This window comes from Rhinatrema bivittatum, chromosome 1 (genome assembly GCF_901001135.1).
Source record: "Rhinatrema bivittatum chromosome 1, aRhiBiv1.1, whole genome shotgun sequence".
NCBI lineage: Eukaryota > Metazoa > Chordata > Amphibia > Gymnophiona > Rhinatrematidae > Rhinatrema > Rhinatrema bivittatum.
The window spans coordinates 382,889,098-382,901,447 of record NC_042615.1 but is presented as its reverse complement, the minus strand read 5'-3'; the positions used below and the strand labels follow the sequence as shown (position 1 = coordinate 382,901,447).

Genomic DNA, 12,350 nt, shown 5'->3' with positions numbered 1-12,350 from the left:
AGACTCCACAAACTTGAGAACCCAATGATTTTTGGGCGATTTTGAGCTATTCCTCTTTGAAGTGCTGGATTTTCCCCTTATTGGAGAGGATTATTGCTGGGTTTGAAGTGTGATGAAAAACTTGATCCAGGTTGGGCTGGACTTGCTGAGCCACTTTAGGATGAAGGCATAAACACTGTCTAGTACATACCAGAAGCTGTTGCTGTTGCGGAAGTAGAGGCTGCATCTGGTATCTTTAAAATTGCCAAAAGCAGCATCTTTGCAAATAATCTTTTAAAAGAGTAGTTAGAGTGCCTTGCAGAAGGACTGCCACATGTTGCTTCTTTATTTGAGCAACTGTTTCTCTGAGCCTTTTGCCAAAAAGGTGATCATCTTGGCATGAGATGTCTGCCAGCTTGTCATGGACAACATTGCGGAGGTACTAGCTCTCAACCAAGCCATGCAGCATGCTCCAATGGATGCTGTTGAGGTACATGCTATGGTATTGAATGTTTCGTAAATGGAGAAAATAAGATGGCATATACATTTTTTAGCATCAGGAGTAGCTATGGGTATTTGACTTTGCCTTCGCTGGGTGGAAGGAAAGGCTTCAGTTTCTGAATACAGTCATGTAAGTATTGAACCATATATAATTTGTGAGCAGAAATCCATGCATTTTAGCATGGAAATTTGGAATACCTTTTTACCAAAATTGTCCAATAATTTGGGATCCTTTCCTTGCAGAGTATTCAAGTGTATTCTTTTCTTTGCTGTTTTAAGAGCTGATTCTGCACAACTGATTGATGAGGTAATTGCAGTATCCCAAATCTTGGGGATTTTTGCAATCTATATTTGAGGTCTAATTTTCTTACACCTGTGGCACAAGAAATAGGCTTTTCCCCACATTCTTGTTTATAATTCTCATAGGATGTCATGGATGAGGATAGCTGCTGGTTCTACTGATGTGTCCAAAATTTGGAAGAGACCAAAGACCTTTGTGCGGGGATATTTATCCTTATGCACATTGACTCTGAGAACTTTTCCTAATATGTCCAGAAATCTGGCATAGGAAAAGTGTTCCATTGGAGATCAGTATTCTGGAGACTCTGGGAAGTGTCAAAGGGGATTCTCATCAAACACTCTTCAGAAGTGAAGGAACGCTAACCCAGGACCCCAGTGATGAAGTAGCTGAATGATGAGAGGGTCCTTTGTCATCTCAGAGGGGTATACTCCTGGTGTTCATCCTTTGATTGGCTGGACTCCACTGCAAGTGACTGCCATAGGTTAGAACTACCTGGCAGGGGTTCTGCTGAAATATCTACCCAGACTGAAGATATTGTAACTCGTTATGGGATTAGATCCAATATCCTGGAAAGGAGATAAAGTACTCTCCTTTTCTTCAGCTATCATAGAGATAAAGAAATCCTTCACCAGCTGTGCTATGTGGTTGAGGGGCTGATATAGCCTTTATCCTGGTGAAGGTGGTGGAACCTCCTCTTCTGATATAAGTATGAAATCCTGTACATCTTCTGATTCTGCAAAATTTGATTTGGAGGATGATTAGATGTGAGAGATACCAGAGACAAAATGGGATCTGGAATTTCTGAGCGCAGTCCTTGTTCCATTAATTTTGTTGGTATAAGAGCTCTAGTAATTGAAGGGAGTAAAGGTATTGTAGCCCCCTCTGCTCCCATTAAAATCTGTGTAAACTGGCATATAGCTGTGTTGGAAGCATTGACATATGCCTCGGTGGTGGAGCAATCTTCCCTGGTGGTATAGGTGTTAAAAATCGATGTGCTGCAAAGATTTTTGCACTGATGGCACTATAGCTTCACTAATGCCATAGATTTGTGTTTTGACTCTGCGTGTACTTGTGCGATGATAGTGCCATGAACTTTCGCATCAATGGCGTTGATACATTGAGTCTTGATGGCATCATTGCACTGTGCGTCAATGGCACTGATGCACTGTGCCTCAATGGTGCCAACACATCATGTGTCAACTGTGCTGATACACCCAAGACTCAGTGCTTTTTGTGCACCAGTTGCTCCGGTAGCTCTACAGAATGGTGCCTCTTCTTTTTTGATGCATGATGCTTACTCAACTCCAAGGATTTGGCCTGTCCTGCTGATAGGGTAGATACTTTTGAGGAGCTCCTGCTCATTTCAGTTCCTGGAGAAACAGATAAGGCTGCACTTCGGGAGAAGGACCGGCTGCGAATTCTAGGAGACTTAACACAGCTCTTTCATTTTCCAAGACCTGGATTTCTGAGTACACAAGGACATCTGTCCACATTTGTAATAATTGGCCTGGTTTGGTCCAATCTGTAGCATCGATAGAGTTTGTGCCCATTGGTAATGGATATTCTCTTGCCACAAACACAGACCGTGAATCCAGTGACTGGATTTCTTTCCAGACATTGTCAGAAAAATATGTTCCTAATTTTTATTCCTCTTCTTTTTTTTTTTTTTAGTAGCACTGAAAAGTGCTATTTAGTACAGTGTTTCCCCACAGATTCCTGGTGGCACACCTAATCAGTTTGATTTTCAGAATATCCATAATGAATATGCATGAAATAGATTTACATATCCTATGTTTCCAAGTATGCAAATCTATCTCATGCATGTTTATTGTGGCAATCCTGAAACCCAACTGGATAGTTGTGTCTCCAGGAGAAGTTTGGGAAACACTGGTTTAGGGGCTGCTGAGGCAGCAAGGTAACGTTTAAAGAAATAATTTGCAGGGATCTGTATTGGGACCCTTACTTTTCAATATATTTATAAATGATCTGGAAAGAAATACGACGAGTGAGATAATCAAATTTGCAGATGACACAAAATTGTTCAGAGTAGTTAAATCACAAGCAGATTGTGATAAATTGCAGGAAAACCTTGTGAGACTGGAAAATTGGGCATCCAAATGGCAGATGAAATTTAATGTGGATAAGTGCAAGGTGATGCATATAGGGAAAAATAACCCATGCTATAATTACACAATGTTGGGTTCCATATTAGGTGCTACAACCCAAGAAAGAGATCTAGGTGTCATAGTGGATAACACATTGAAATCGTCAGTTCAGTGTGCTGCGGCAGTCAAAAAAGCAAACAGAATGTTGGGAATTATTAGAAAGGGAAAGGTGAATAAAACGGAAAATGTCATAATGCCTCTGTATCGCTCCATGGTGAGACCACACCTTGAATACTGTGTACAATTCTGGTCACTGCATCTCAAAAAAGATCTAATTGCGATGGAGAAGGTACAGAGAAGGGCTACCAAAATAAGGGGAATGGAACAGCTCCCCTATGTGGAAAAACTAAAGAGGTTAGGACTTTTCAGCTTGGAGAAGAGACGGCTGAGGGGGGATATGATAGAGATGTTTAAAATCATGAGAGGTCTAGAACGGGTAGATGTGAATCGGTTATTTACTCTTTCGGATAGTAGAAAGACTAGGGGGCACTCCATGAAGTTAGCATGTGGCACATTTAAAATTAATCAGAGAAAGTTATTTTTTACTCAACGCACAATTAAACTCTGGAATTTGTTGCCAGAGGATGTGGTTAGTGCAGTTAGTATAGCTGTGTTTAAAAAAGGATTGGATAAGTTCTTGGAGGAGAAGTATGAACCAATATGATATCCTGGATGAATGTCGGTATTTAAAAATTTTAAATAAATAAATAAATAAGTCCATTACCTGCTATTAAGTTCACTTAGAGAATAGCCACTGCCATTAGCAATGGTAACATGGAATAGACTTGGTTTCTGGGTACTTGCCAGGTTCTTATGGCCTGTATTGGCCACTGTTGGAAACAGGATGCTGGGCTTGATGGACCCTTGGTCTGACCCAGTATGGCATTTTCTTATGTTCTTAAGCAGGGCCGCCATCAGGAATTTTGAGGCCCCATACAGCCAAAATGTCTGGGCCAACCAACAGGGCCAACCATTGGCGGCTGCGGGCCCCCCTATGTGGCAGAAGATCCTGGGGCCCCATACTGCAGGCCCAAGAATACTGCCCTGATGGCGGCCCTGTTCTTAAGTATTAAGTTTTTACAGAATAAAACAGAGAGAGATAGTGGTGGGATAAACACTGTGGATCCATCAAGTCTAGAGGGCGTGAATAAAGAGGAGGCAGCAAAACACTGCACGGAGCGGCAGTTGCCACAGAGGCATTCAAACACTGCACGGAGCGGCAGTTGCCACAGAGGCATTCAAACACTGCACGGAGCGGCAGTTGCCACAGAGGCATTCAAACACTGCACGGAGCGGCAGTAGCTACAGAGGCATTCACGGAGCGGGATGCCAGTGGCCAGTAGTTGGTGTTCCACCTTCACGGAGCGGAAGGATGGAGGGCTGCTATCTCCAAAAAAAAAAACAACAAAAAAAAACAAACAAAAAAAAATAAAAACAGGGGTGGGTAAGAGTATGGGGTAAGGGTGTGGCCTGCTTGTTACAGCAGTTGCTACCCCTAATTGAGCTGGACGTTCACTTGGATGCAGATACAGCGCTGCTCTCTGGATTGGTGGTGGGGTGGAGGGAGATTAGGGCTGGAGGGTACTGGAAGCCAATAGTGACAGGTGGGAGAGAAAAAAAAGGGGAAAAAAATGGATAAAGTGCGTAGCTTGCTGGGCAGACTGGATGGGCCATTTGGTCTTCTTCTGCCGTCATTTCTATGTTTCTATGATGCTTGGATGAAAAAACACTGAGGGGAGCTCACAAGGCAACACTCATGCGGCAATTTCCACTCATGCTCAATAGAGCAAAAGTTCTACTACCTGAAACAGAGGTCCATGTGGTGCTACCAGATGATGTCAGCCACATGTCATGGTTAATTCAGCCCAGCTTATTGATGGAAAATGTTTGCTGTATGCAGATGATCTGGTCATTTTATCCCCTACCCCTGAAGGTCTGAAAAGAAAGTAAATCTGCTAGAGACCTACTGAAAATCATGGGCCCTACAGATGAATGTGAAAAGTACAAATTATGATTTTGCAGAAAAAGCCAAAAATAATCTTCAACAATAACATTTCACCTAAATAATGAAGAAGTTGAGCATACCCAGCCTAGACTATGCAAACCTTGGCCTGAGACTAAACGCATCTGAGAGTTTTAGATTGGCTATAAAGACACTATAAGAAAAAACCCCAAGGGATTTCTATGTAGCAAAGAAACCTATGGCCTATTTCAACCATCCAGGAAAACTACCACTGAAATTTTCAATAGCATCATTCAACCAGTTCTACTAAATGGAAATGAAATCTGGGGTTCATATAGGATGAGGCAGAATCCCAATATAAACTCTGCACCTCCAGTTCTATAAGCATACTCTGCATCCACAGAAAGTTCCTGAATGGGTAAAAAACTGTTTTACCCATACAAGATGGCTGTCTAAAAATTACCCACCCCCAATGCATTTAGAGGTCTACACAGTGTGGAAAGTATGAACTTTCAACCGCATCAGGAGAGTGTGTTCCCTGGGGAGTATTTAGGTTGGTGGAGGAGAAATATGCATGTAGTTGACATTTCTAAATCTGTGTGCAGATTTTCAAAGCAAAATTCAACCCATACATACAGCAGGCAAGAGTGACCGTGTGGACCCTGTACCCTGTAACAATTTTCAAAGAGAAAGAACATGTAATCTTTGGTTTTGAGAAGTGGCACAAAGCCCTCAGGTAAAATAGTATGCATGTTTTCTTGTCCCAATATGGACAAGGATAGGTGTAAATCTAGGAGAGGGTAGGGAAATACTGGTTTAGGGGTCGCTGAGGTAACTTTAAAAGACAAAAGTATTGAGTAACTTAAAAGACAAAAATATTGTGTAGATTAAAAATTGTCTCAGTGATTGCAGGGCAGAACTAGGATGTTTCCCTTCACTACTCATGATACAAAAATAAATTCCAATTCCGGTGTCAACTCAGTAACAGCAAAATAAACTCCTTCCACTAGCAAACACTTTGTGAAGTAACACAAAATCCTGCAAAAAAGACACTCAGAGCATTTATAGCAAACCTGCCATAGCATAACAGCACTAGCTACTAGGACATATAGCAACAAACCTAGCAATGAAAAGACAGCAATGAAAATATTTTGGGAATGATTTTCACATTGCCCAGCTAGGACCTCGAATGTAATTTTCAAAGTGAAACATGTGCCCTGCAAGTTAAGTTTTCCATGGGTATACAGGTTCTGTGCACGTTGCATCAGCTATTTCTATGGGCAGAATTTTGCTGGAAAACAGTGCACATAGATTTCAAAATCCCATTGACATGCTACTTTTTCTAACCCTGCTCGCAACATGCCCCTGGGAATGCCTCCCCTTAATCCAGCTAAAAATATATACTCTATGGAACCTTCTGCTGGGACAATATAGTTAACCCCGGGATACAAGATAAAAGCTGGACTGGTAACAACTGCACTTCAGGTTACAGGAGGGGATCTGCTGGACACTGTTTCCTTTCCACACTGTAAACAGAGATATGTTAGAAAAAAGCTGTTTCAATTAAAACCAATCAGAGGTTGTGCTGCTGCATAATAGAGTAACACGCTAGTGTCTCTAGCGCCTCCTTTTACCGCGGACCCTCATTTGAATATTTTTTTTTCTGAATCACGCGCCCCGGAGAGTGGCCTGGGCGCCCGTTGGGAGAGCGGGCGCTCCTGGCTCTCCCACGGGGTTTTCTGTATCGGCCTGTTAGATTGTAAGCCCTCTGTGGATAGGGAAATATCTACAGTACCTGAATATAATCCACTTTGAAGCACTATGAAAAGCAGAATATAAAATCTAAACCAGCAGCTACAGGATTAACCACTAGGAGAAAGAAACCTCCCGTGCGCGCGATTCAGTATTTTAATTTATTAAAATTAGGCCCGGCAGTAAAAAGAGGCACTAGGGACACTACCGCGTCCCTAGCGCCTCTTTTTTGACGGAAGCGGCGGCTGTCAGCGGGTTTGACAGCCGACGCTCAATTTTGCCGGCGTCGGTTCTCGAGCCCGCTGACAGCCACGTGTTCGGAAACCGACACTGGCAAAATTGAGCGTCCGATTTTCGACCCGCCGGCAGCGGGCCCATTTTAAATTTTTTTTTTTTATTTTTTACTTTTTTAAACTTTCGGGACCTCTGACTTAATATCGCCATGATATTAAGTCTGAGGGTGCACAGAAAAGCAGTTTTTACTGCTTTTCTGTGCACTTTCCTGGTGCCTGGAGAAATTAGCGCCTACCTTTGGGTAGGCGCTAATTTCTGAAAGCAAAATGTGCAGCTTGGCCGCACATTTTGGACGCTGGTGCGTCTAAAACGCGCGTCCAAATGCCGGCTAACAGTGCGCGCCATCGGAGTGCACTGTACTGTATCGGCCTGATAGTGACATAGTTGAATTGACACAGGAGGTCAGAGCACAGTGACTTGTGGGAATTTAGAGAAAAAGTGTTTTTTCTCTCTTTCCCTGGCTGGGTGGAAATATCTGTGAGCAATCCTGAGAGAGCTGATTGATAGAGACATAGGTTGCTGGGCTGGGAACTGGGAGATTCATATGAGCAGACATTAAGAGAAAAAACACCTGTGTCTAGATGTGGGAGAAACAGGTAACTGCAGCTAGGCACAACTGAGGAAACCTCTGAGGAGACAGATCAGATAAATGAAATCCTGAGATTCAGGAAATAGTGTGAAAGACTGTTGATATAGCTCAAAACAAACAAAACAAATCCTCTATACGCAGGTTTTAAATACAGTTTCTTTACAATAGCGAGCAATTAATAAGCACATTCCTAATCTTCTCTGGGAAAGCTACATTAGCCTTGAAAATGTCTTGCAGGAGATTAGATTCACAGTCTTCCTTTTATCACATATCAGAAGTGATAGATACATTTCTGTAACTTATTGCTCCTGCTACATCTCAGGCCCCATAGTTTGCAAAAGTAAAATTCAACAATATATTTTACCCTGACACTCTTTATTAAAAAGGATCAGACCATTTTAAGCATTTCACCTGGTTCCCAGACAGTAACTTTTGTAAGAAACCCTGTGATTTTTTTTAACACTAGCAAGTTACACTGCAACACTGGGCCTCAATTCTACTTGTGCAGCAATGGTATTCATTAATAGCAGAAAGTGTAATTTCTCTGGGAGTTCAAAACTAATCATCTTACAGCAGCAACCATTTGCTTTGTTTATTGCAACCATCTTCTCTCATCTAGATGGGCCTCAGCATTATATATATGTATGTTTTATGTGTGTACACACCTTTTGGACTGGGGATTATTGGGGAAAAAGGGGAGACTCATTTTTGGGGTTTCTAGTGTGGGCTAAATGCATGGTTCTCTCTTAGCAGGCCCTTCTAGACAGCCTGTATTTTTATGAATTGTGGTCACTGTTGACTTTGCATTTCTTAGTTCCAGAAAAATCACTGCCTGACTGTTCCTTAACTGCTAACATTGAATGTCTTTTGTTATTGTTTGCCTACTAATACTTCTGCCTTTTCTTTATTGTTTTAATTTTTTTCTAAAAGAGTCATAAAGATATCAGGAAATCATAAAACTGTTATTTATGTGTTGTTTGGGTACCCTGTTCCTAAAAGAAGGGGTGAACAGGGAACAGTGGATTTGGTTAGGCACAGGCCTTGTGTCTCCCGGCTGTTCTACAGTAACCTGCAACCTCCTTCCCCTTCTCATTCTCCTTTGCCTACAGTGCCCGCTGGGGTCTTCTGCCCTAACCCCCCCTCTCCATTGGCAGCAGATTTCCCTGTGATTCATAGAGGAGCTTACATTCTAGTTAGGGCAAGCATACATAACAAACAAGAGTTTGTGAGATGTATTTATTGTAGAGAAGTGTTTAGGATTTAAAAGCAGCCCCAAAAAGATGAGTTTTTAGACTGGAGAATATGGCCAGAAAAGGAGCTTGATGCACTGACTCAAGAAGTCTATTTTATGCATATGGCACAGAATCAGTAGATGGAGGTGGAGGAGAAAGGTACACACAAGAGCAACATGTCCAATGAATGGTGTTAATGAGGAAGGGTATAGGAGAGAGAAGACAAGATAGGCAATAAGAAGCTGCAGAATGAAGCATTAGGAAGCAAATAAGAGAACATAAGAACATAAGAAATTGCCATGCTGGGTCAGACCAAGGGTCCATCAAGCCCAGCATCCTATTTCCAACAGAGGCCAAAACCAGGCCACAAGAACCTGGCAATTACCCAAACACTAAGAAGATCCCATGCTACTGATGCAATTAATAGCAGTGGCTATTCCCTAAGTAAAATTGATTAATAGCCATTAATAGACTTCTCCTCCAAGAACTTAGCCAAACCTTTTTTGAACCCAGCTACACTAACTGCACTATGCACATCCTCTGGCAACAAATTCCAGAGCTTTATTGTGCGTTGAGTGACAAAGAATTTTCTCCGATTAGTCTTAAATGTGTTACTTGCTAACTTTATGGAATGCCCCCTAGTCCTTCTATTATTCGAAAGATTAAATAACCGAGTCACATCTACTCGTTCAAGAGAAACCTGAACTGAATGTGGAAGTAAACAGGGAGACAGTGTAGTGGTTACATGGTCATAGTGAAGTTGAAGGCAGATAAGTTATGCAGTTGAATTTTGAATAGATTGCACTGGAGAAAGATAGTTCAATGGGAGGCTCATGATGAGAAAGTTGCAGTAGCCTAAGCAGGAGGTGATAAAAGAGAAGATAAATGTTTTGTTACCATGCTCAGAAAGGAAGGGATGGATTTTAGCAGTGTTATAAATGAAAAAATAACACTCTTCAGCAATGTTTTGGATGTGCATAGAGAGGGAAGGCATCAAAGATGGCCCCCAGTCACTCCCTCTCATCCATCACCATATCTTTGTTTCTCCATCCTCGACATCTCTCAAAATCTTTTATTATCTTGTTTGTTCCTATCTTTGATCTTCTCCATGTTCTCCATTCTACCTCTCTTACCCCCATTGTCATTCCCATTTCTCAGTCACCCTCTTTTCACCTCTTGCCTTTCTATCAGCTTTCCTTCTCCGACTCCTACCCCTTCCCATTCCCCTGTGGCTCTCACTCCGTCACTGGTCTTCTATTTTCCCCTGTCTTTTATCCACTCCCTAGTTTCCATTTCCATTCTCTATCACCCATTCGCTTGTCCCCTTGCTTCTACCCTCTGTGCTCTTCATTCCCTATCTCATGCACCCCCTCTCCTGCCTCCAGCCTTTTTCTTTTCTTTTAATCTCCTCAAACCCCACATTTCTATTCCCTCTCACCCTCCTTTATAGACCCATCTCTCTCCTGTCGCTTACCCTCGCCACAGTTTTTAGTCTCTTTCCGCTGCTTGTCAACCCCTCCTCTTGCCCTGTGTCCTTCACATACTCTGTTGAGCCCTACTCACTCTTCTCCACATTTTGCATCTACAGCCTCGTATTATATCCCTTCTCATATCCCCCATGCCATTTTACACATTTCACTTTTATTTCCCCTACCCAATCACCGTTACCACCTCAAATCACTGCCTGCTCTCCTGAGTCTCCATCCACTCTCTGTGGACCTCTTTTTCTGCCCCAGTCAAAGCTTCAAACCTGTGCCTTCTGCTTCCTGGTATGTTGCTCTCCCCCTCATCTTCACCCTTCAAGGCCTGGCCCCAGTTGCTGTAGATCTGTATGACGACACCGCAATTGAAACTGCTGATTGTGACTTGAACTGCATGGGAAAGAGAGGCATCAATGGCAGAAAAAGTGATTAGAAGCAGCAGGCTGCTGATGCCGCTTGCCTACCAGCCAGAGACTAGGCCACAGAGGAGGGTGATGAAGGAATTTAGGCAGAACCAGGAGGCATGCAGTGGCATTCAGCTGTGGGAGTGGAGGAGCTAAGCTGCCCAGAACATGTGATGGAGTGGCATACACATTTTTAATATAAAATAAACATTGCATTTTTTAGGGGGGGGGGGCATTTGCCCCCCCATGTTGATCTTTATGTAAACCACAATTGGATCACCCTGTCCTGAAAAATTGGAGCCAGTTTGCAATTTTCTTGCAATGAAAGCTTTGCCATTGGAGTCTTGTGATGTGTGTTGTGTGCTTTATTTTGCAGGTCCCTTGACTCTTCTGACTTGAACATAAATCGAGCTGCCCTCAGATATGATATTTCTGAGCGTATGTTAATCCTTTCACGTCCAAAATCAGTACATTCACATTGTCAAGTCAACACAGAGGTAAACTGCTTTTATAGGAATGTAAACCATGTAGCGATTGCTTTCCAAAGGGAGAAAGATTGATATGTAAGACCTTCCAGCAGGGAGAACAAAATTTCTCACAGGACAAGCAGGATGGTAGTCCTCACATACGGTTGACATCACAGGATGGAGCCCAATCACGGACCACTTTTGTCAAAGTTTCCAGAACTTTGACTGATCCCTACTGGGCATGCCCAGCATGGCACTAACCCTGCAGCCAGCAGAGGTTCCCCTTCAGTCTTCTTTTTTCCACTCAACAGTAGCCTCGCGGTTAAGGAGCTCTGCAGAGATTCCTGACAGGAATTTTCCTCACTGAATTACTATAAGTTAATTTGCCCCAGGGGTCCCTCCTTTAACTTTTTTCAAGCAGCGGTACTCTGTGTAATGTGTCTTGGACGAGAGCACGATGTCTTGACCTGCACCAAATGTGCCCTAATGACATCAAAAGGTGTCAAGGCCAGAATGGAGAAGATGGAACTTCTCTTCCGTGCTCAAACCCCCGACTTCGTCCATTGCGTTGACGTCGTCAGAACTGGCTCAGTCAACTTCGCGCCAGCATCGACCACCAGGTGACCGTCCGGCGTCGACGACATCTCTGCCTTCGACACCCTCTACTCCCCCTCAGGACTGAGGGGGATCGTAGAGACAAACATCGAAATCGAAAGTCTCGGACCATTGAGGGAGTGAAATCATCGACCTCGCCATCGTCCGAGCCGCCGTCGAAGAAATCCGACAGGGTATCGGGAGCCGCGACGCCGCCTTTAATGGTGGTCCCTCCGGCTATGCCTCTGCCTCCTTCTTCTGTTCCGGAGCCGGGGCTGCTTGATCCAGGTCTCCAAGAAGAACTGGACCGGGTGGTTCAGGAGGCCATCGACAAGGCGATGCATTGATTCCAGGTTCCTCCGGCACCAACACCAGTACCGAATGTGTTACCGACCCGATTCCGGCAGCATTGGCACCGCTGCTCTCCAGGATGGAAGCGCTCATTGCTGCTTTTCCACCAATGGACCCCGGGTCAGCGATGGCTCCGGTGCCCCCCCCCCCCTGCTTACTTTATCATCGGGAGGAGAAACACCGTTCCGCATCCCTCCATCGGGAGTTCTGCCTCAGCCATCGATGCCGATATGTCCCTCGCCACTGATCCAACCATCGATGCCGATACGCCCGTCGG

At 43.6% G+C, this 12,350-nt stretch overlaps 1 protein-coding gene across 1 annotated transcript in view; it reads left to right on the top strand.

Moving 5' to 3' along the window:
- LOC115091127 overlaps positions 1-12,350 on the top strand; it is a 394,241-nt gene that overhangs the window by 266,871 nt on the left and 115,020 nt on the right. The window contains exon 6 of the mRNA XM_029601056.1: positions 11,038-11,158. Coding sequence (XP_029456916.1) covers positions 11,038-11,158 — 121 coding nt within the window. The remainder of the gene's footprint in view (positions 1-11,037; positions 11,159-12,350) is intronic.